Source organism: Anomaloglossus baeobatrachus, chromosome 10 (genome assembly GCF_048569485.1).
Source record: "Anomaloglossus baeobatrachus isolate aAnoBae1 chromosome 10, aAnoBae1.hap1, whole genome shotgun sequence".
Lineage (NCBI taxonomy): Eukaryota > Metazoa > Chordata > Amphibia > Anura > Aromobatidae > Anomaloglossus > Anomaloglossus baeobatrachus.
The window spans coordinates 110,542,444-110,567,551 of NC_134362.1; the positions used below are offsets into that span (position 1 = coordinate 110,542,444).

The following is a 25,108-nucleotide window of genomic DNA, read 5'->3' on the forward strand; positions in this document are numbered from 1 at the left end:
GCGCACGCGTCTGTCCAGTGACAATGTGGACAGACTAACGTTCATCAAAATGAACAAGTCATGGATCCACAAGGAATTTAATACCCCTGTGTCATCCTGGGGAGAGTAAATGCTTGTGGATTTGGAATGTGCTTGATGCAAATCAAAACATCCTGTTTGCAACTAGGGCACAAGTGCTGCCACTGATGGGGTGTCTGTGTGGCCCAATTTTTGGAAAAAAGGGAGACTCTGCTTGGAGTAACCCTTGCTTACATTGTTTTTAAAAATGATCCAAGATGAACAAGTCATGGTTCAGCAAAGACTTTGCTACCTACCCCGGTGTCATCCTGGGGACGGTTAAGGATGGCGTATTTTTGAATGTGCTTGATGCAAATCTAGCTGTGAAGTGTACAACTGGGGCACAAGTGCTGCCACTGAAGGGGTGGGTGTCTGTGTGGCCCAATTTTTGGAAAAAAAGGGAGACTCCGCTTGGAGTAGCCATTGCTTGCTGTGTTTTTTAAAAGGAGCCAAGATGAACAGAGCTGGGATCAGGAAAGACTTAGCTACCTACCCCGGTGTCATCCTGGGGACGGTTAAGGATGGCGTATTTTTTAATGTGCTTGATGCAAATCTAGCTGTGAAGTGTACAACTGGGGCACAAGTGCTGCCACTGAAGGGGTGGGTGTCTGTGTGGCCCAATTTTTGGAAAAAAGGGAGACTCCGCTTGGAGTCACCTTGCGGTGTTTTACATGATTTTAGAAGGGCGTGCCATGCCTATATCTGTGTCTCCTCCTCTTTTTCCTTGTCCAGCTCTTTTGTTTTCGCATGAGTATATGTCCTTGTCACTTTCCCATGTGTTTGTGTTGTGTTGTGAGTTGTTTGTCACCTTTTGGACACCTTTGAGGGTGTTTTCTAGGTGTTTTTATGTGTTTGTGAATGCCTGCCATTGTTTCCTATGCGGTTCGAGTTCGGTTCGTTGAACGTTCGACGAACTGAACTCGAACGGGACCTCCGTTCGACGAACCGAACTCGAGCCGAACCACGACCGGTTCACTCATCTCTAGTTATGATACCCAGCACAGATAAAGCATATGTGCCACCCCTACAGCGGATTGAACCACTTGGATTCGGGGTATGATTACTCGTGGCTCGAGGGTCTCTGGACACCGGGACTAGGGGCCACACTCAAATGAAGAAGGGGATTATTTACAGGGGGGGTATAGTTCGTGACGCCACCCATGGTGTACGGTAATTGGGAGTACCGCCGCTGCTGTTGGCAGTACCTGGGGTGATGGAGTGGGGCAGCAAGATGACGGTACCCTCCATGGGTAGGGAATGGCCCCGGGACTCTGGATGGGGGAGTGGGATGCAAGGGGAACGCAGGCTCGCTGGTTGCAGGGGTCAATCGGGTACTCACTCAGCAATGAAGCAGACGCTGACAACAGGGTAAACCAAGTCTCTGACTACCGCTGTCTCCCGCAGGGAGCTCGTCCGGGTCCCTTGCCCTGCAGCACTGCCTGGTGGTTCGTAACCTGCCTTCTGGCACAAATTTAGAGTGTCTTTTGTGGCCCGTTAGCTTGGAGCTTTCCGGGCCCCGCTTCCCACTATGGCTAAGTGAAGGAGTCTGCTCTCAGGAGCTCACGCTTGGGATTTCAGTGGGACGCTTGTTTAGAAAGCCCTATCCCCCTCGTTGCGCCAGTGCCCCCGATCTCTGACCTTTGTGGGAACAGTCCAGAAAGGCCCTGTCCTCCACAGGTTAATTGCCAGGTCGCCTTAAGCTTCTCCCTGACCTAGGGTCCGTGTACCCCGCCGTGCCTTCGATCCCGGACCGGTGATAGGACCAGGCTGCTGACCGTCCTCCAAGACAGGTCACAGGTACCTAGCCTCAATCCCCTGCACCCGGGGTCCGACCGTCTGTGACCTAGTCTGCTTCTCCCTTGGGAGCTACAACTCCCAGCTTCCTCAGAGCTCCTCACAGCTCGAGGGCTACTCTCCTTCTGCCTTGACACCTCCCACCTCCCTGCCTGACCCCTAGGTGGACGGCCCTATTCCTGCTTAAGCAGCTCACTGGTGTGCCTGACAGGTGTGGTACAAGGTGTATCTAGGACTTGTGAATTCTGGTGGAGGCAGTACTGCAGGATGGAGACCCAGAACCATGGGGGGTTGAATCCTGCACGGGTAGGGAAAGACTGTGCAGAACCCTGTGACGTCCTGAATAGTCCAGGGCGTCACACATACGGCGACAAACTGCAGCCTCCAACCGTGCGCTTATCTTGGCTGTTTATCAAAATAAGGCTATGTGCACATGGTGCATTTTTCGGGTCTGTTTTTGGTCTAAAAACTGAGTGACTTTGCTTCCCCAGCAAAGTCTATGAGTTTTCATTTTTGCTGTCCGCACAGTGCAGTTTTGTTTTAGGTGCATTTTTGTGGTGACCACAAAGATGCAACATCTGAATTATTTCAGCGTTTTTGCCAGCGTTTTTCATCCATGCAATGCATTGGAAAAAACACAGCAACAAAAACACGCAAAAACACATGCGTTTTTTATGTGTTTTTTACCACGGGTGCGTTTTTGTGTTTTTTTTGCGGCCAAAAAAAGCACAAAAATGCTGCATCTTTGTGGTCACAAAACAAGGCAACATGCGTACATAGCCTAAAGGCCGCTTTACACGCATTAGCGATGTCGTTGGGGTCACGGAATTTGTGACGCACATCCGGCCGCATTAGCGATGTCGTTGCATGTGACACCTATGAGCGATTTTTAATCGTCGCAAAAACGTTTGAAATCGCTCATCGGTGACATGGGGGTCCCTTCTCAAATATCGCTGCTGCAGCGTGTACGATGTAGATCGGCGCTACTGCGGCAGCACAAATCGCTCCGTGTGATGCCGCAGGAATGAGGAACCTCACCTTACCTGCCGCCACCCGCAATACGGAAGGACGGAGGTGGGCGGGATGTTACGTCCCACTCATCTCCGCCCCTCCGCTTTGATTGGGTGGCCGCTTAGTGACGGCGCTGTGACGCCGCACGGACCGCCCCCTTAGAAAGGAGGCGGTTCGCCGGTCACAGCAACGTCGCAGGGCAGGTAAGTAGTGTGACGGGTCCGGGCGATGTTGTGCACCACGGGCAGCGATTTGCCCGTGTCGCACAACCGATGGGGGCAGGTATCCACGCTAGCGATATCGGTACCGATATCGCAGCGTGTAAAGTGACCTTAAGAGGAACCCCATGCAGCTTTTTTTTTTTAGATTAAATATTTTTAAAAACAGCGGTCCCAACAATTTTGATACCCAGCCATGATAAAGCTGACAACTGCGGGCTGGTATTCTTAGGCTAGGGAGGCCCATGGCTTTTGGGCTCTCCCATCCTAAAAATAGCAGTCTGCAGTCACTCCGAATTGTTGTATGCATCAGATGCGGCAATCCTGGAACCTTACCCTGCTCATCCCGATTGCCCTTCTGCGATGGCAATCGGGGTAATATAAGGGGTCAATGACAGCTCGCTCCTGCCACTAAGCCCTAGATTAGTAAAGGGAGGAGCCTATAAGACCCCCTCATTACTAATCTGTAAGTGAAAATAAATAAACACAAACACTGAAAAAATTCTTTATTTGAAATAAAATACAAAAAACACCCTCTTTCTTCAATTTATTAACCTCAAACAACCAGTTCAAACGTAACCCATAAGAGGTCCCACGATGATTCCGGCTCTGCTATATATTGAAGTCACAGCAACTTTGGTGCAGAAATCGGGTGCAAACAATTTAGCACCAAATTTGCACCTTCTGGCAGAAAACTGCACCAAAACCAATTTGATGCGGTTTTTGATAAGAGTTGCAGATTTGGTGCTGAAATTTATACACCATATTCCTGCACCAAATCTACACCTACTGGCAAAAAAAATCGCATCAATACTGCATCAAAACTTCATCATGTTTTGATGAGGGTTTCATGCAGATTATCTGCATCTATTGGCAAAAAACAGTTTTCTACCAGGAAAAACAAGTCTGTGAAGTTAGTTCACCTGACGTGAGGTCACAGAGTTCAATGAGGTCAACTGAGGTCAGTTTATCTGCGGTCATAAGTGGGGTACCATAGATAAACTGAGTGATGTCACAGTTCACAGCTGTGGCTCAGCCTGTCTCTGCTGGAAGTCACGGTGTGTGGACATGTTCTGTGCCTGCACACTGGGACTTCAGTATGTAGCAGAGTGAGAATCATTGTGGGAAATGTGTGGATTATGTTGGAACTGGGTGTTTGGGGTTAATAAATTGGAGAAAGAGGTTGTTTTTTTGTATTTGATTTCAAATAAAGAATTTTTTCATTGTTTGTGTTTATTTCCTTTTATGTACAGATTAGCAATGGGGGTCTCATGGACGCCTCCCATTACTAATCTATGGCTTAGTGGCAGCTGTGAGCTGTGATTAACACCTTATAGTACCTCGTTGCCATCACACCAAGGAAGTCGGGATGAGCCGGGTAAAGCTTCGGGATTTTCACATCTATTGGATGTAACAATTCTGGGCAGCTGCATGCTGCTATTTTTAGGTTGGGGGGCCCAATAACCATGTGTTTCCCCAGCCTGAGAATACCAGGCCCCAGCTGTCGGCTTTATCTTGGCTGGGTATCAAAATTGGGAGGGGCTGCAAGCCCTTTTTTTTAATTATTTATTTAAATAATTTAAAAAACAAATGCATGGGGTCCCTCTTATTTTGATACACAGCCAAGATAAGCACACGGGGGGCACTGCAGCCTGTAGCCATATGCTTTATCTGAGATGGATATCATAATATAGGGGGACCCTACACCATTTTATTTATTTTAACACCACTATAGATACGCAGGCAACATGCATGATTACAACCAATCAGACATGTTTGTTATGATCAGAAACCATAGAAGACCACCATAAATCATTGGTAAAAGGTGACAAAAGCATTGGCAACTAATCTGGCCGCCATCCCCTTACTAACCATCAACATTAGAAGTAGCCGAGGGGTGAACTAACATCCTGTGCACCGCGAACGCAGCCGGAGAACTAGCTATCCTAAAGGAAGGAAAGATGAATAACTCTCTGCCTCAGAAAATAGATAAAGAATAGCAAGCCCCCCACATTCAAAGACTGCGGTGATATAGGAAAACACAATACACAGATAGATGATAGGATTAACAAAAGGTGAGGCCCTACAGACTAAATAGGACAGGATAGGAAAGGGACTGATGGTGGCCAGAGAAAAACCCTGCAAAAATCCAAAAACCTGATAGTACAAAAAGGCCCTCAGATCACTAGATCTGAACTCCGTCCTATACCAGGCGCTCTTGTCAAACAAGGAGAAAGGACGGGACTCAGCACCAATTCCAGGATAGGAAAAATATAAATCCAACGAAAAATATATAAAAGTGTAGAAACTTTATTCAACGATTAAAAATCCAAGAAAAACATCATCGGTTCCATGAAAACATCATTGCTTGACGCGTTTCGGACAGTTGGAATGTAGATAAGTCCTTAATCATAAGCTGCTTATGATTAAGGACTTATCTACATTCCAACTGTCCGAAACGCGTCAAGCCATGATGTTTTCATGGAACCGATGATGTTTTTCTTGCATTTTTAATCGTTGAATAAAGTTTCTACACTTTTATATATTTTTCGTTGGATTTATATTTTTCCTATCCTGGAATTGGTGCTGAGTCCTGTCCTTTCTCCTTGCTATTGCCTCTACGGACCTGCCTGTCCGGTGGACATCCTGCATCCCATCTGAACTGAGCGGATACATATACGGGTGAGCTGAATTTTTCTTTGTTCGCTCTTGTCAAACCAATGAACAAAAAGCAGGAACAATTACAAATTCAAGAAGCAACAAACACATGGAGCAATACTCCAAACATAGCTGCAGGGAGCTTCCCAGCTAAGCAACTGAGAGGGAAGATCCCTACATGCAAATAAACTGACAAACTCAGATAAGAGCAAAAAGAACCAAACAACAAATAAAGAGCATAGCACTCATCTGGGGTAGATGTGGTCTGGAGCAGGATGAAGCAGGCTGGTGAACAATCTGACATCCGGCAAAGCCTGCTAGCAGACCATGGTTTAAATAAGCAGAGAGTTAGCAATGGAAACGCCCATTGCTCAACACACCTGGTCTCTGTCCAAACAATTCCTGGCCACAAGAGGGAGCTTTACAGCAGCAAAAGCATAACTGACATTCACAACACATGTTGTCACACAGGGTGGGAAGCAAGGTCTGACTGCAACCAGAGACGCCGGGACTGCCTGAAATAGTGTTAGAGCCGCACGGGAGACTCAGTAAGTATAACGCTTCTGCTCTAACACCCCTATCCCTTTCGACCACTATTTTAAAGCACAATTTTCATTTCCTCATAGACGTCTATGGGGATCGGCATCCAGGCAGATATAATCGGGATTAAATCTGGTCCCGAACCGAGTTGTTTTTTTTTGTTTGTTTTTTTAAATCCGGTTGGACCCACCGATCCCAAATATCTGTGGGTTCACCAATCACTAATCATTTTATATTCTGCTATGTCAAAAACAGACTTTGTTTTTTAAGTGTGCTTGATCCATTTTTGGTCTACATGTCAGTTTTTACAATTCTTGTTGCAGCCGTTCTTTTCAAATGAAGAAAGAAAATTTGTAGCTTCTCCTACCCTTCAGGCCAGGTTCCAAGAGAAGTAGTGAACTTGGGCCAGTCACAAATGCAAATCACGGAATTGGCTGGCTCCGTGTGCAGTTCGCATAGCAGACGGGCACAGGAGCTGCCGGGTATTAACATGGACTTGTCTTTAAACCAGACCAGACTAGTGCGTGCAGCAATTCTTTTGTCATGCAGGCCTGTTCTTTGATGCAATAGCAAGGAGAAAGGACGGGACTCAGCACCAATTTCAGGATAGGAAAAATGTAAATGCAACGAAAAATATATAAAAAAATGTAGAAACTTTATTCAACGATTAAAAATCCAAGAAAAACATCATGGCTTGACGCGTTTCGGACAGTTGGAATGTAGATAAGTCCTTAATCATAAGCTTCTTATGATTAAGGACTTATCTACATTCCAACTGTCCGAAATGCGTCAAGCCATGATGTTTTTCTTGGATTTTTAATCGTTGAATAAAGTTTCTACATTTTTTTATATATTTTTCGTTGGATTTACATTTTTCCTATCCTGGAATTGGTGCTGAGTCCCGTCCTTTCTCCTTGCTATTGCCTCTACGGACCTGCCTGTCCGGTGGACATCCTGCATCCCATCTGAACTGAGCGGACACATATACGGGTGAGCTGAATTTTTCTTTCTCTGTTCTTTGATGTGCATAGAAATATGGGTTTTCCATTATATAACAGTAAGAATAACAGATAGCACAAGTGCCAAAGAAACTGATGTGTGAAAGCGCCCACAGGAGAAAAGCAGCAGGAATATCTGCATTATTGGAAGTTTATATGGGTCCTTGGAAGGTTGGACTATAGACTCTGTAGGCAATGTAGTTGTAGCCATTAGTAGCGATCATACAGAAAGTTTAATATTGAACTGTTACTTTCATCCAGAGCAGAAATTCTCAGTACATTTTTACTAAACACTTGAGGGACTGGGGCAGAGATACAAGACATAAAGAGAGGTAAAGGAGATCAAATCCACTTCCAAAGCAGGAATCGGCATCTGTTACAGACAAAGGGGCCCATGTTCCTGCACAGTTCCACTCTTCAGGATTTGTCCACCTCTGTTGAGGGAAGAGGACATTTTTAATGGGGGGCATTTTGAAGTCACTTTTGCTTGTGTCTGCATTGCTGTCATTTTCAACAAACTTATCACATGGGAATTGTTGATAGTCATAGAAAGATGATCGGCACTCGTAGAATTTGCGTTTTATTTTTGCTTTATTTCACGCCATCAAATGTGCAAACAAATGTACAATAATGTAGAGTGACGCGTTTCGGTCATGAACAAAATGACCTTTCTGAAACTCAATCTACCAAGAACTATTGCTTATCCCATATAAATACGTGAGGGTGGAGAGGACAAACAGCTGATTCTCATATACTTAACTCAAAGACACAAGAAACAATTTTTTTTTTCTTTCTACACTGAGAAGGATTCATCATTATAGCAATCTTATGCAATGAACCTCAACTTAGAACTCCGTTATAAAATCTCTCAATAAATCAATGTATGTTTGATGTATTGTTTATATATATATATATATATATATATATATATACATATATATACATACAGTACATCAAACATATAATATATATATATATATATATATATATATATATATATATATATATATATAAATATGTGACACCCTGGACTAGCCAGGTAGTCACATACATAACACCACACACACACACCCCACCCTAGACAGTTGCAACAGTCAGACAAAAACCCTTGTTGCCTCCCTCCAGGGTCTGATGTCCACACCAGGTGGGGCGGAGCCAGGCGGTTGGCCCCACCCACCGAGGAGTTCACAGGCCTGGAGGCGGGAAAACAGACAGATGAGTTGTGGAACTCCGCAGAGCCGAAAGGACCGGGGTCGGGCGTCGGCCTGCCGGTACCGGACCGGGGAACGGAGTGAAGCTAAGCACACAGGCAGGGCCATCGGACCCCGACCAGGCTCGGAGCCACCGTTAATAGTCAAATCCGGTTGTGACAGGAACCCCAGGGGTTTCCCAACAACCAAGTCCCGTTAGAAGACAACAGTCCACACCGAGAGGATATACAGCCACCGCCACAGGCTAGAGATCCAAGGGCCAGCGCCTGCGGGCAACATGGGCTCCTACGGCACCTATATGCCGGGGAGTGGACTACCGGTGGGCAACCACAGGAGTCAGAACAAACTAACAGGTGCAGGGAAAGACAGCCACCATCAGTCGTCCGGGGAGAGCGCAACAACACCACTGCAGCCGGCTGCGGGACCCGTCCATCCAGCCGTTTGGTTTACCGGAGACATTGTGCATCTATTGCTGAGTGAGTACACCGGTGCCATCCGGCACCGCGCCGCGCTGTCCCTGCAACCCTGCACCTCACCAACCCTGCCTCCCCGTCACACCACCGGGCCCCGGGACCACCAACCCCTACCCACGGAGGGGGAAAACAACATACTAGCTGCTCCCTACCATCGCTCCCGGGATCCCCGTCACCAGCAGCGGTGGTGCCCATCTTCACCACAACCCGTGGGTGGCGTCACGGACTAATTCCCCAAACAAACCACCCTCTTTTCACTCACGGGCGAGGAGCGCCGCTCGAGTCCTCGGATCCGGCCCACCGCTTGAGCCACCGAGCAGCAGCAGCACCGGACCCGAGGGTTTTGAACGCGTCCCCTCCGCCCGCGACATATACAGAACAGATCAAAAGTTTGGACACACCTCCTCATTCAAAGAATTTTCTTTATTTTCATGACTCTAAAAATTGTAGATTCCCATTGAAGTCATCAAAACTATGAATTAAAACATGTGCAATGAAATACTTAAAAAAGTTTGAAACAACTGAAAATATGTCTTATATTCTAGGTTCTTCAAAGTAGCCACCTTTTGCTTTGATTACTGCTTTGCACACTCTTGGCATTCTCTTGATGAGCTTCAAGAGGTAGTCCCCGGAAATGGTTTTCCAACAGTCTTGAAGGAGTTCCCAGAGATGCTTAGCACTTGTTGGCCCTTTTGCCTTCATTCTGCGGTCCAGCTCACCCCAAACCATCTCAATTGGGTTCAGGTCTGGTGACTGTGGAGGCCAGGTCATCTGGCGTAACACCCCATCACTCTCCTTCTTAGTCAAACAGCCCTTACACAGCCTGGAGGTGTGTTTGGGGTCAATGTCCTGTTGAAAAATAAATTATGGTCCAACTAAACGCAAACCGGATGGAATAGCACACCGCTGCAAGATGCTGTGGTAGGCATGCTGGTTCTGTATGCTTTCAATTTTGAATAAATCTCCAACAGTGTCAGCAGCAAAGCACCCCCAGACCATCACACTTCCTCCTCCATGCTTCACGGTGGGAACCAGGCATGTAGAGTCTATCCGTTTACCTTTTCTACAAAGACACGGTGGTGGATCCAAAGATCTCAAATTTGGACTCATCAGATCAAAGCACAGATTTTCACTGGTCTAATGTCCATTCCTTGTGTTCTTTAGCCCAAACAAGTTTCTTCTGCTTGTTGCCTGTCCTTAGCAGTGGTTTCCTAGCAGCTATTTTACCATGAAGGCCTGCTGCACAGTTTCCTCTTAATAGTTGTTCTAGAGATGAGAAGGTGTGTCCAAACTTTTGGTCTATACTATGTTTAATTTATTTATCTATTGTGTGTTATATGATATAATATTTTATTATTTTTATGATTATTCAAACAGAATTATATTCCGAGGTTCACCGCAGAAGTTGGAAATCGTGCTATATTCAAGACAAACATATCATAAGCATATAAACCCATGCATATCAAACAAGGAAAAAGAAAGCCTCGGTGATGTAAGGGACATCTAGGGCACCGGATAATTAACAGGATGCAATGGCTGGGTTGGGGTGTAATTTTGCCATCCACCACAAGGTGACACAGTACCCCCATAGTTCGGTTGGGGAGAAGTGGATGAGCCCAGCAAAGAGTAGAAAGAGGAGGAGGGGTAGTTTAGGAGAGAGTACTGAAGAAGACGAAGGTAGAGAAAGGCTGTGCAGACTGATTGGCGAGGCACCGGTTCTTGAGGAATAGAAGGCCGCTTGTTATGAACTGGTAACCATGGACGATCACAAAAAATCCCATTAATCAGGAAAAAACAAAAACCACATGAGAAGTTGGAAACTAAGCTGACCGCAATCCCCTATCTATCGGACAACACTAGAAGTAGCAGTGGGATGTTCCTAACACACCTAGACACCTCGTCACTGTTGAGAAACTTGCTACACCTCAAAGATAGAAATGAGGAATCCTAACTTGCCTCGGAGCAGTCCCCAAAGGAATAGCAAGCCCCCAACATGTAACAACGATGATGTAAGAAAACACAATACAGAGATAGAAAGTATAGATTAGCAAAAGTGAGGCCCGACTTGCTAGATACAACAGGACAGGAAAGATAACGGATTGATGATAGCAAAAAACCCTGCAAAAAATACCAAACTTCTGATAGGGCCTTTTTTCTAAGACCACACGATCTTTCCCCGCTATATCAGGTACTCTTGTGCCAGAAACTTTGAACAGAACTGCAGATATAATGGGAAGAAACAAAATCACATAAAAAATACATTTCTAAAGTGCAAATAATCTAAATCAGAACAGGGAGAAATGCCATTTCTTGCTGAAGGAACTGCCCTCCCAAATAGCAGAGAGCCAGATCCTCACATACAAGAAAATAAACACAGAACAAAATGGAAACAAAAACACAAACACCCGTAGGTGCAAAACCAGCAATTAAGTAAAGAAAACCTGCAGACTTATCTGGAGTGAATTCTTGCGCAGGATAAATTGAGGAAACTGAAGGACAAACTCTAAGCCATCTTCAGAGGCAGAAGAAAAGATTTATCACCGGCAACAGCTAAAAAAAAACTGCTCTCCTAAATACACCAGGCTGGTCAGCAATAGGACTTCATGGATTCTCAATTAATACCAACACCTGTTTGAGTCACAGATTCAGAATCAGCTTCATTACCATTCCTGGCCACCAGAGGGAGCTCCAAGCAAGCACCCACTCGGATGACATTCACAACAGTACCCCTCCTTGAGGAGGGGTCACTGAACCCTCACCAGAGCCACCGGGTCTGTTAGGGTGGGCATGATGGAAGGCACGAACCAATCTGTCAGCGTGAATGTCAGAAGCAAAAACCCAAAAATTGTCCTCCTGACTATAACCCTTCCACTTAACAAAGGTACTGAAGCTTTCATCTATTAAGACGGGAATCCAAAATTTTCTCTACTTCATACTCTAGATCCCCTTCTACCAAGACAGGATCAGGAGGTGCCGCCGTGGGAACTGCTGTTTCCACCTGTTTCTTTAACAAAGACTTATGAAACACATTGTGAATTTTAAAAGACTCATGAAGAGCCAAATGAAAAGATATGGGATTAATCATCTCCGAAATCCTATATAAATTCAATAAATCTTGGCTTAAATTTAGGAGAAGAAACTCTCATAGGAATAATTTTGGAGGACAACCAAACCATGTCCCCCATTTTAAACCGGGAACTAACAGTCCTACGCTGGTTGGCAATCCTTTGGACATTCTCCTGCGACGGAAATAATTTGTCCACTACTTGACCCCAAATCTGCTGCATTCTCTCCATCACAGAATCAACCCCTGGACAGGCAGAAAACTCAACCTGCCCTGAAGAAAACCTGGGATGAAACCCAGAACTACAGAAAAAAGGAGACATCAAAGTACCAGGGCTAGCTCTATTATTGAGAGCAAACTCTGCCAATGGCAAAAACAAAACCCAGTGATCCTGATCCGCAGATGCAAAAGACCTCAAATAGGTTTTCAAGGTCTGATTTGCTCTCTCAGTCTGACCATTGGTCTGAGGATGAAATGCAGAAGAAAAAAACAGCCCAATTCCTAATTTAGAAGAAAATGATCTCCAAAATCTGTACACAAACTGAACTCTGTCTGACACATTATTCTCAGGAATACCATGTAAACGAACCACCTATTGAAAAAACAAGTGCACCAACTCTTATGAAGACGGCAACTTAGGCAATGGTACCAAATGGACCATCTTAGAAAATCTATCACAAATAACCCAAATAACCGTCATCCTCTGAGAGACCAGAAGATCCAAAATAAAATCCATAGCGATATGAGTCTAAGGTCTCTTAGGTACAGGCAATGGCAATAACAATCCACTAGAATGTGAACAACAAGGATTGAATCTAGAACAAACCTACTCACTAGATCCCTAGTACCAAAAATCCCAGGATGACCAGCCAAGACGGAACAATGAATCTCGGACATTACTCTACTCCTTCATTGATCAGGAACATACAGTTTCCCCAAAGGGCATCTCTCAGGTTTGTCTCCCTGAAATCTCTCAAGTGCTAACCTTAAAATCGGGCGAAATGGCAGAGAGGACCACACCTTCATTCAGTATGGTAGACTGCTCCGCAACATCCAGAGAATCAGCAAAGAAACTTCCAGAGAGGGCATCAGCTTTAATATTCTTGGTGCCCAGTAGAAAAGAGACTACAAAATCAAAACCCATAAAATATCCTGTAGAGCCCACCTGGCTTGGCAGATTCAAGGTAGGTCAGATTCTTATGATCAGTGAGCACCATAATTTGATGACTAGCTCCCTCCAACCAATGTCTCCATTCTTCAAAGCCAACTTCATAGCCAATAATTCCCACATCATAGTTTCGTTCAGATGGGGAATATTTCCAAGAGAAGAAGGCACAAGGCTTCAGTTTGAAAGTTATAGGACCTCTTTAAGACAAAACAGCTCCTGCTCCAATCTCTGAGGCATCTATCTCCACTTGAAACGGAAGAGAAACATCAGGTTGCTGCAGGACTGGGGCAGAAGTGAATCTCTTTTTAAGCTCCTGAAAGGCCATAATGGCCTCTGGCGTCCAATTCTCAACATCAGCTTCCTTGTTGGTCAAATCTGTCAAAGGCTTAACAATACTAGAGAAATTGCCTATAAATTTTTGGTAGAAATTTGCAAAACCCAAAAATTTCTGAAGGGATTTCAAAGAAGTAGGCTGAACCCAGTCATGAATGGCCTGAACCTTGACCGGATCCATTTCAATAGAAGACGAGGACAAAACAAATCTCAAAAAGGAAATTTTTTTTGTACGCCGAAGAGACATTTTGACCCCTTAACATACAATGAAATGTTCTTAAGTACCTCAAAAACAGTCAACATGAGAGTCCCAATCATCAGAAAAAATCAAAATATCATCCAAATAGACAATCAGAAATTTACCAATTAGTTCCTGGAAAATATCATTCATGAATGACTGGAACAGGGAGGGAGCATTAGTGAGCTCAAAAAGCATCACTAGGTACTCAAAATGCCCCTCAGGGGTATTAAAAGCTGCCTTCCATTCATCACCCGTCTTAATTCGAATGAGATTGTATGTCCCCTTAAAATCAAGTTTAGTAAACCATTTAGCCCTCTTAACTCTAGAAAACAGATCTGACATCAGGGGAAAAGGATACTGACATTTAACAGTGATTTTATTAAGGAGGTGATAGTTAATACAAGGTCTCAATGACCCATCCTTCTTGGATACAAACCCCCCCCCCGGCACCCAGGGGTGAAGATGACTGTCTAATATGACCTTTTTCCAATGACTCCTTAATATAAGTTTGTATAGCATCGTGTTCGGGCACAGACACAATGAAAATTCATCCCTTAGGGAATTTGCGACCTGGCACCAATGCAATGGCACAATCACACTCCCTATGAGGAGGCAAGGAATCAGATCCAGTCTCATTAAACACATCAAGGAAGTCCGACAAATACTGTATTCAGGTACATCATGTGTCTGAGCAGAAATAGACAACACAGAAAGGTCATCATGCACACACTGACAAACCCAACTAACCATAGACAAGGATCTCCAATCTAGAACTGGATTTTGGGTCTGAAGCTAAGGGAATCCCAGTACCAAGATATCATGCAAGTTGTGTAGTACCAAAAATTTATAATTGTCCTGAAGAGCTGGTGCAACCCTCATAGTCACCTGGGTCCAAATTTGGGGTTTATTCTCAGCTAAGGGAGTAGCATCAATGCCCCTTAAAGGAATAGGAGTTTGCAAAGGTACCATGGTAAAGCCACAACTTTTAGCAAACCTAAAATCCATTAAGTTCAGGGCGGCCCCTGAATCAAAAAAAGCCATAGCAGAAAACACCGAGGTTACTTACCGGTAGCCGTTTTTTCCAGAACCCATGACAGCACCACGTGAGAGAGAGGGATCTGCCCAGCAAGGACAAGAAACCATTCTGAATAAAAGGGCGGTACCTCTCCTCTTCATCAGTTGGCTTACCGAGAATGAGAGGACCTTCAGCAATTGTTAGAACTTAGCTCCATCACCAACTATAATACACACATGCACACCCAGAATAGTGCACACCAAGGGTGAGAAGGGAGGGATTATATGGGTGCTGTCATGGGTTCTGGAAAAACCGGCTACCGGTAAGTAACCTCGGTGTTTTCCCCTCACCCATGACAGTACCACGTGAGAGATTTTCAGAGACTAACGTATTAGGGAGGGACCATCGTCTCAAGTACCCTTCTACAAAACTAGGTCAGCCGAGGAGGATAGATCCAACCGATAGTGACGGAAAACAGTAGATCGTGAAGACCAGGGAGCGGTCCTACAAAAAAACGGTCATTAGATACCTGCATCTTCTCTGCCCCGGAGGTCGATACCGCACTGGTGGAATGGGCCTACATGCCCTCAGGGATGGAAGCCCCACTAGAGGAGTAGGCTAAAGCAACGGCCTCCCTAATCCACCTAGAGATAGTGCTGTATGATACCCCCAGATCTTTCCTACTACCTTGAAGGCTATGAATAAGGGCTATGTTTTCCTCACACTATGTGTCACTGAGATGAATAGAAGTAGGGCCCTATGAACATCTAACGTGTGAAACTGTTCACTCCTGTATCTGCAGGGTGGCTGCAAAAGGAGGGAAGAACTATCTCCTGCGTGTAATGGAACTGAGAGGCAAACCTAGGGAGATAGAGTCCTAGGAACACCCGATCCGGCCTATCATCGAATACCCGAATGTAGGGCTGTACTACCGATAAGGCTTGTAATCACTTACCCTGCGTGCGAACGTCAAGGCCACTAGCAAAATCGTATGTAATGTTAGCAACATCAGGGATATTTCGGCAATAGGTTCAAGGGGAGGACCCGTGAGGGCATCCAAATTAATTGAGATCCCACCGTGGAACTTCAGGCATGACTGGGGCGGCACGGTGGCTCAGTGATTAGCACTAAAGTCTTGCAGCGCTGGGGTCCTGTGTTCATATCCCACCAAGGACACCATCTGCAAGGAGTTTGTATGTTCTCCCAGTGTTTGCGTGGTACTTTAGATTGTGAGCCCCAATGGGGACAGTGTTCATGATGTATGTGAAGCACTGCGGAATATGTTAGCACTATATAAAAATAAAGATTTGATTTTTTTTTTTGACTATTGATGCAGTCCCATCACAAGCTGTAATAACCTTTTAACCCACCGGACTGCTGCCAGGGTACCAACGCATAAGGTTCCTAAGGTAGAACAGGAACCCTCAGAGTGTTCACTACTAACCCTAGGGCAACCCCTCTACAAGAATTTTAATTTGTATGGAATAGGAACCTCTGACCCAAGGGACTAATGTAACAAGGGGAACTTTGCCATACTCTCCCATAATTTTTGTGATAGCCTGTTTATGGCAATCCAGCAATGAAGAGACTAGTTCAGAGGAGAACCCTTTGAACATCAGCAGGGACCTCGTCAGTTATAAGCTGTTAAATGGAACCTCTTCTCCCGTGCGTGGAATACAGGGTCCTGCACTAACAGGCCTGGAATCCCCGGTAGAACCCAAGGATCCGTGACCGACATTGTCCTCAGGAGAGAGAATCTTGGCTCCTTGGGCAGGAGGGGTGATGAGAAGGACCCTCGCCCAATCCTCCACGATCTTTTGTATAACCGTTGATAGCAGGACAACAGGGGGAAGGGCAGAGGCTAGTTTGAAGGTCCATGGAACCTGAAGTGCAACCACTGCAAAGGGCTGGTCTGCCAGGTTCATGGAACAGAATTGGTCAATCTGCCTGTTTAGCCTGGAGGAAAACAGGGCTATCTGCAACATATTACCCACAGAGTCACTATCTGTTGAAAGATCCATGGATTCAGGGATTTGTCCCCTTGTCGCAGTTGATGGCGACTGAGGTAATCTGCCTTGGCATTCGAAAAAACCTGTTAAGTGTAGAGCCGAGGGGGGTTCTGTTCCGCCCAGTGAAAGACTCTAAGATGCCTGAATGAGGGATGGGGATCGTGTCCCCCCCCTTGGTGGTTTATGTAGGAGACTGCAGACTGATTGTCCGATAATACCGAACATCCCGACCCTGGAGGGGGGATTTCAGCGCTCGTTCCACTGCCTATAGCTCCCGGAGGTTAGAGGGCTGTGCTGCGTCTTGTGCTGACCACCAGCACCAGGATATCTGCTCATGAAGGTGAGCTTCCCCAGTCGGACTGGCCGGCATTGGTAGTAACCACCTTTCGATGCTGTGGTAGCCAGGAATCCCCACAGACAGGTTGCCTATGGACATCCACCAAGCAGGGAAGCCTTGACCATTAAGGAGAGAATGACGTCCCCTTCTAATAACCTCCTAATGCTATTTGGGCAGACAGGATTTGCCCTGGAGTGGATCTGGCCCCATTGGGAAGCAGGATGTCATAGTGCCCCGCAGGGACAGAGTTCGACTCAGACATGTTGGGAAGGCAAATTGCCCCCAGGGCCAATTCAGACACCTTGATTATCTGCTCTGCTGGAAAAATGGCATAACCTCGGGAGGATTTCTTGGAATCGGATGCAGTCCTCAACGCACATTCCAGCCGTTTACGAAAAAGGAGCTGACCGTCACAAGGCCCTGAACATAACGTCTTAGTGTGCAGGCTACTGGACAGCCCTTCAACCACAATGCCCTTCCGGGCAGAGTAGACAATCCTGCCGAACGGGCTCCCAGTCTGATAGCATCGGCTGATAACTCGGTAAGAAAAGTCGCAGCTCCTTGCAGCAGTAGTAATGTAGAAAGGAATTTCTCTCCAGGAGTTTATCCTTCAGCCGAGCTACAACATTTTTCAGCCAGATCACAAAAGTACGGGCTGTGCAGGTATTTGGCAATAGCCGGCTTCAGAATTCCTGCTGAGGTGTCCCACAAGTGCTTAAGACGGCCGTCTGCTTTTTTGTCAAGGGGGTCATTCAGCAATTCTAGAGGATTCTGCAACATCCGCATCGACATTTGGGGCATTTCCCATAATGCTGTTGTTTTTTTTTCCATCAAAGGGATACTTCTGTTTGAGGAGGAAGGGAGAGTTCCTGCTTTGCAGGACGCTCCCACTCCTTCTGAATAAGCGCTTCTATTGCAACGTGTACAGGTAAGAATTGCTTCCTTGTCTCCTCCAACATAAATCTTCAGGGAACTTGTTAGATATCTCATCTGTGAGGCCCATAGACACCCCGACTGCATTAACCAGAGTCCCGACATCATCGATGGAGAAGCACGCTTGCCCCCCATATCACTATCTGAGGATGAGGAGTCTGAGTGTGAAGAAGCACCGGACGAGGCGGAAAAAACGGAGTCAGTGACTACCGCTTTTGGTTTGTTTGGGTTTTTTTTGTTTTTTTTTCCAAGAAACTTTCATGGAATCTTGCACCTCAGATCTGATAACTGACCTAAGGTCCGCTGAAAACCCTGGGAATTCTTCCGCAATTGTGGTATGGATACATGCTGCCCACTTTTCTCTTTGTTTTTGTTTTTTTTGACTGTCATGTTGCTCTCATCTAAGGGTTAATCAGCCAGAGCTACTAACCAATAAAAAGCCATCTGAGAGCCATAACTGCCAGTAACCAGCCTACCCAACGAGTCTCCCACACTGGTACCTACCAGGCCTGAAACTACGTAGCGTCTGCGACCAAACAATGGCAGGCGTAACGAGTACAGCATGGCCATCGACCCTCTGTCGGTGATAGCTGTCCACACAGAGCAGTCCCTGTGTACATGTCATTCTGTAAGAATGGACCTCAACTCACAGCATGCCCCGTATGTCATCGGGGTTTCGTTGCCAACTGTGGAGGCTGCTGCTGCTACTGATGTACCACAAGGAAAGGGCTGCATGGTAAAAACGACTTCTGTCATCCATATCTCATATGTATACACATATTGAACTCTCATGTGTCAATCCAAGGTTGAAGCAGAACATTGTCATATACACCCCACCTAGGGGATCTCCAACACTAGGCCCACAGGCCATATTGGCTGTCTGCACAAGGGACACTCCTTATGGGTTTTTAGGAGCCACCTAATAATGCAGAAACAAAGGTGAAAACCACAAGGTACCAATTGGTAAGGTGACATTCACGAAGATCACTCACCTACCACAGGAGATTAAGGGTACCGGTTCTGGAGGCTTCGTCGGAACATCCACAGGTCTTGCAAAAGTTGTGGAGCTGCAAGAGGATCTGCCCTTCTGGCTGCTGTGGCCCGGTCGGTCTGTGTTGCTAGAACACTCACTGTTCTTATGTGCCCGCTGCCGACGCTCCGGAGAGTGCTGCTGCCTATCTGAATCCAGTCTTTGGATGGAGGCAGAAGCACCCATGCTGCCGGTAAGTGCCCAATGTAAACAGCGATCCTCCGCCTTCCGGTCCCACATGGCGCCTCCTCCCCGCTTCCATGCGCCCAGCGGTGTCTAGACGGTGGGTGCCAGTGCCACTGTTGCACCCTGAAACCCCACCGCCACTGCTGCGTGGGAGCCGCCATCTTCGTCTGGTGACGTCACGCAAGCACTCCTCCGTTACCCTGCATGCCTTGCGTGCATCACAGAGCGTACCGTATCCGGAAGTCCTTGCCAGCAGGGGAGCGAAAGGGGGGAGGACGGAGCGTCGGTCCGGAACCCCTGATGGGCCCTGCCGCACACCCCCCGCACGAACACCAGGTTCCTTAAGGGCTGGTGGACGCCGCTTCCAGCCCCGAAGATCGGTGCCACAGGACTCACCCTGCTTTTCTGGACACCAGACGGGGCTGGGTAAATACAGCTTCTTTTCAAACTTCTTTCTTCCACCGCCATATTTCAGAAGAAGGCCTCCCATCAAGGACAGGAAACCAACTGATGAAGAATGGTTTCCTGTCCTCGCTGGGCGGATCCCTCTCTCTCACGTGGTGCTGTCATGGGTGAGGGGAAAACAAGGATAATGAGCAAATTAAAGAGACTGACAAAAGAAATTTAGGTTGCACAGTACCCACAGTAAATGAATGAGTAAATCTCTTTTCTCGTTTAGGGCAGACAGAGATAGTGTGAGAAGCATCTCTACAATAGAAATACAACTTGCTTCTCCGTCTAAAACCCTGCCGCTCAGTATTAGAAAGAACCCTATCACACTGTATAGGCTCTGAAGACTGTTCCGCAAGCAATACATCATCACGTATCATTTTGAGCTCGCATAAACGTCTATCAATCTGAATAGCTAAAGTCATAGAGGCATCGAGACCAGAAGGGATAGGAAATCCCTCCGCAAGACTCTTCCGAAAAAGGGCCGCAAGTGCGTCATCATTCCATTTGGTAAGGACCGCCCAGTTTCTAAATCTCTGGCAAAAAATTTCAGTGGCATCCTGACTCTGAATAAATGCCATCAAGGCTTTCTCAGCTTGAGCCACAATATTAGGTTCGTCATACAACAATCCCAGGGCCTGAAAAAAGGAATCCACATCAGCAAGAATCGGATCACCAGGTACCAAGGAAAAGGCCCAGTCCTGAGGCTCACTGCGCAACAAAGATGACAATCCTAACCTGCTGCACGAGATTCCCTGAGGACTTAGGCTATGTGCCTGCGGGAGCTTGTACCTGCAGCTGTATCCGCAGGTAGGGCCGCAGGTTTCCGGCAGCTGCCTGCTGGCATCCACAGCTATTTTTAGCTGCGGCAGTACAGCGGAATAGCTGCGGTAAACCTGCAGACTTTCATGTGATTTACCTGCGGAAGTCCCGGCCTCTATCTCCATAGTGGAGGGCCGGGATTTCTGCAGGAATAATTGACATGCATTTATGTGCGGCTGCGGGACATCCGCAGCATATTCCGCAGCCGCACAGGATAACATGTGGAATGTCTCTACTTGCTGAAACCTGAAGATTTATCTGGAAAATCCAGATAAATCTGTCGCGGGCGGGGAGGGGACGCTGCGCTCACCATGCTCGGATCCGGCGCTGCTGCTGCTTCGCTTGCTGATCGGTGGCTCAAGCGGTGGGCCGGATCCGGGGACTCGAGCGGCGCTCCTCGCCCGTGAGTGAAAATGGGAATGGTTTTGGGGATTTATTGTCCGTGACGCCACCCACGGTTGTAGTGAGGTTGTGACACCACCGCTGCTCTGGACGGGGATCCCGGGAGCGATGACAGAGAGCAGCTAGGATGTTGTTTTTCCCCTCCGTGGGTAGGGGGGTTGGTTGTCCCGGGGCCCAGTGAGGGAGGAATGGCAGGTGGGTTACGGGGCCTGGTGAGGCGCAGGGTCGCGGGGGCAGCGCGGTGCCACACGGCACGGTGGTACTCACTCAGCCAATGATGAATGCAAAGTCTCCGGTAAAACAAGCGGCTGGATGGACGGGTCCCACAGACGGCTGCGGTGGTTCTTCTCCCGGTAGGTTGGTGGTGACTGTCTTTCCCTGCACCTATGTTATGTTCTCGGTTCTGGAGGCTTCCCACCGGTAACCCACTCCCCAGCTTGGATGGATGCTGAGGGAGCCCCTTTTGCCCGCAGGCTCTGGCCCTGGGAACTGTAGCCTTGGCGGTGGCTGTATTTACCTTCACAGTTTGAGCGGTTGCCTTCAATCGGGTCTTGACTGCTGGGAAACCCCGGAGGTTCCCTTCGCTAACAGATTTGACCGGTTTTACGGCAACTCCAAGCCTGGTCGGGGTCCGTAGGCCCTGCCGAATGGTGCTGGCTTCTCTTCGCTCCCCGATCCGGTACCGGCGGGCCACCGCCCGTCCCAGGTCCTTACGGTTCACGTCAATCAGCCCCTCCTGCAGACGGTCACCACCGTCTGCCAACCTTGCTGTATGTGCCCGGGCCACGCACCCGGACACGGTCAGTCTGCTCCACTACCACTTCACTCCTCAACTCTCCAAACTCAACTGTCCTCTCCACTACTCTCCACTACTCTGACTTCCTTTTCCCGCCTCCAGGACTGTGAACTCCTCGGTGGGTGGGGCCAACCGCCTGGCTCCACCCCCTGGTGTGGACATCAGCCCCTGGAGGGAGGCAACAAGGATTTTTGTCTGACCTTGATGTACCTAGCCGGGGTGTGGGGTGTGTTGTTGCAGCACCTGTGACGTCCTGGCTTGTCCAGGGCGCCACAAATCCGCAGGTTTTCCACTGCAAAGTCCGCAGAAGCAAGCTCCCGTGGGCACATAGCCTTAGGTCTTAAGGCAAAAAATAATTTACAATTATTTTAAAGTTCAAGAATGTAGACCTATCCCCCGAGAACAATTCAAGAACGATAATTTTAGGTTCTACAACAGGAATCTGTCTAAGATAAGGTGATATACCCTGAACCTCAGAAGCAAGATGCTCAACACGATCAGACAACTGGTTAATATCCATGCCAGCAAAAGATCTTCCACAGAACCCAAAGAATAAGAGGAAAAACCATACAGAATAAAAAAAAAATGTCCTTTTGAGTACCTCTTTTTTGTGTGGCTGGTGATACTGTTATGAAGTGGTAATCGTGGACAATCACAAAAAAATCCCATTAATCAGTAAAAAACAAAAACCACAAGAGTAGTTAGAAACTAAGCTGACCGCAATCCCCTGTCTATCAGACAACACTAGAAGTAGCAGTGGGATGTTCCTAACATACCTAGACACCTTGTCACTGCCGGAGAAACTTGCTACACCTCAAAGATAGAAATGAAGAATCCTAACTTGCCTCGCAGCAGTCCCCAAAGGAATAGCAAACCCCCAACATGTAACGACAGTGATGTAAGAAAATACAACACACAGATAGAAAATATAAATTAGCAATATAGATTAGCAAAGGTGAGGCCTGACTTACTAGATACAACAGGACAGGAAAGATAACTGATTGCGGCCAGCAAAATACCCTGCAAAAAATACCAAGCTCCTGATAGAAAAAGGCCCTAAGACCGCACGGTCTTTTCCCTGCTATATCAGGTACTCTTGTGCCAGACACTTTGAATAGAACTGCAGATATAATGTGAAGAATCAAAATCACAGAACAAATACATTTCTAAAGTGCAAATAATCCAAATCAGAACAGTGAGAAACTCACTTTTTTGCTGAAGGAACTGCCCTCCCAAAATAGCAGAGAGCTAGATCCTCACATACAAGAAAACAGATACAGAGCAAAAAGATACAGAACAAAATAGAGAAAAAAAAACACAAACACCCATAGGGGCTAAACTAGCAATTAAGCAAAAAAAACCTGCAGACTTATCTGGGGTGAATTCTTGCGCAGTAAATTGAGGAAACTGAAGGACAAACTCTAAGCCATCTTCAGAGGCAGAAAAAAACATTTATCACCGGCAGCAGCTAAGCAAAAACTGCTCTCCTAAATACACCAGGCTGGTCAGCAATAGGACTTACTGGATTCCCAATTAATACCAACACCTGTTTGAGTCACAGATTCAGAATCAGCTTCATTACCATTACTGGCCACCAGATTGAGCTCCAAGCCAACACCCACTCTGATGACATTCACAATAGCCACTCCTGTGGCTTGTGGACTGGCGTGGAAAAGCACAGACACAAAGCGTGGGGATAAATCCTAGAGACCGCCACCGTATAGTGTTTGCTGAGGAACTCCTGAAGTGGGGATCAGCATGGCTAAGATGTCCAAACCCGCAGGGAGAAGGGCCGGTGATCCAGGAAATTGGTTGGGGGGTCTCTGGCAGCCGTAGTAGTGGGAATCATAAGGGAATGTATGACTCGCCTGGTGAAGAAATTGTGCCTTTCCTCTGGAAAAGAAGATATATTTAAAGTGATTAAAGACCAAATGTTGGATGAACACCGAGAGTCTGTCTTTGCTTTAGTGGGACAAGGAGCTACACTGAAGGTAACAAGAACACAGTATCTGAGATCAGGCCCCATGCTAAAGTCAGTACTCAATCCATTCCTGTTTCATGGAGAGAGACGGTTGGGGGCGCGACTACTCATGCTGGCCTCGAAATCTCCGGCAGCTCCTTCACAATTCTAAAATCTGGATGCAATTCCCCATAACTTGAACTGTTTCAGTGAGAGCCTGACAGGTGAAGACCTTGGCCATCCCTCCCTGAACATCTTGCCTATGGCGCTAAACCTACAACATTATTATACAGTAAAAGGACAAGTATAACATAAAAGCAGAAGTATTACTCTCTCCGCAGCCCAGAGTTCCCAGAATTAGCATATTGTACATTAGAATGTTCTGTACTTTGAGGTATCTTCCATTATTATGTTGAAGTCTTCTCTCACCCATTCATCTAACTACCTGATGAAGGGGCCTCGGTGCTCCAACTCTGGGCTAGCCAATAATGGTATCAGTTATAGAATCCTTTTTTTTATATAAAAGTGTTTACAAACATGTATATTAATACAGAACATTCTGTTTTGCAGACATCAATGCTTCTCTCTGCAATTGCTTCTCATCTACCAGTTGCTAACTGAAGTGTTTGGATTTCCACCCTGTGCAAGAAATTTACTGGGATCCAGGGACCAGGAAGGTATAAAAAGAGATTTTAATTATATCAGTATTGTAGTTATGGAGGGTGCAAAGTTAACAGTCGCAGCCCGATCCTGATGCCTAAGGGAATCCAAAGAAACCTTTGCCAAATAAGAAGACACTATAAAGGTACCGTCACACTAAACAACTTACCAGCGATCCCAACAACGATACAACCTGATAGGGATCGCTGGTAAGTTGCTAGGAGGTCGCTGGTGAGATGTCACACTAGCGACGCTCCAACGATCCCACCAGCAACCTGACCTGGCAGGGATCGCTGGAGCATCGCTACACGGGTTGCTGGTGAGCTGACAGATCTCACCAGCAACCAGTAACCAGCCCCCAGCCAGCAGCTACGCTGCGCTTGATAACTAAACATCGGGTAACCAAGTTTTTGGTTACCCGATATTTACATTAGTTACCAGCGCACGCCGCTTAGCGCTGGCTCCCTGCACTTGTAGCCACAGTACACATCGGGTTAATTACCCGATGTGTACTGCAGCTAGGTGTGCAGAGAGCAGGGAGCCGGCACTGACAGCGTGAGAGCGGCGGAGGCTGGTAACGAAGGTAAATATCGGGTAACCAAGGAAAGGGCTTCTTGGTTACCTAATGTTTACGTTGGTTACCAGCGTCCGCAGAAGCCGGCTCCTGCTCCTGCACATTCAGTTGTTGCTCTCTCGCTGTCACACACAGTGATGTGTGCTTCACAGTGGGAGAGCAACAACT

The 25,108-nt window shown here is 46.8% G+C and overlaps 1 protein-coding gene across 2 annotated transcripts in view; it reads left to right on the top strand.

Moving 5' to 3' along the window:
- PRRG4 (proline rich and Gla domain 4) overlaps positions 1 to 25,108 on the top strand; it is a 193,656-nt gene that overhangs the window by 32,309 nt on the left and 136,239 nt on the right. Inside the window, exon 2 of one of the 2 annotated variants that reach the window (XM_075325596.1) lies at positions 24,277 to 24,383. The exons of the other annotated variant lie outside the window; for it this stretch is intronic. Coding sequence (XP_075181711.1) covers positions 24,277 to 24,383 — 107 coding nt within the window. The remainder of the gene's footprint in view (positions 1 to 24,276; positions 24,384 to 25,108) is intronic. 2 annotated transcript variants of the gene reach the window in all.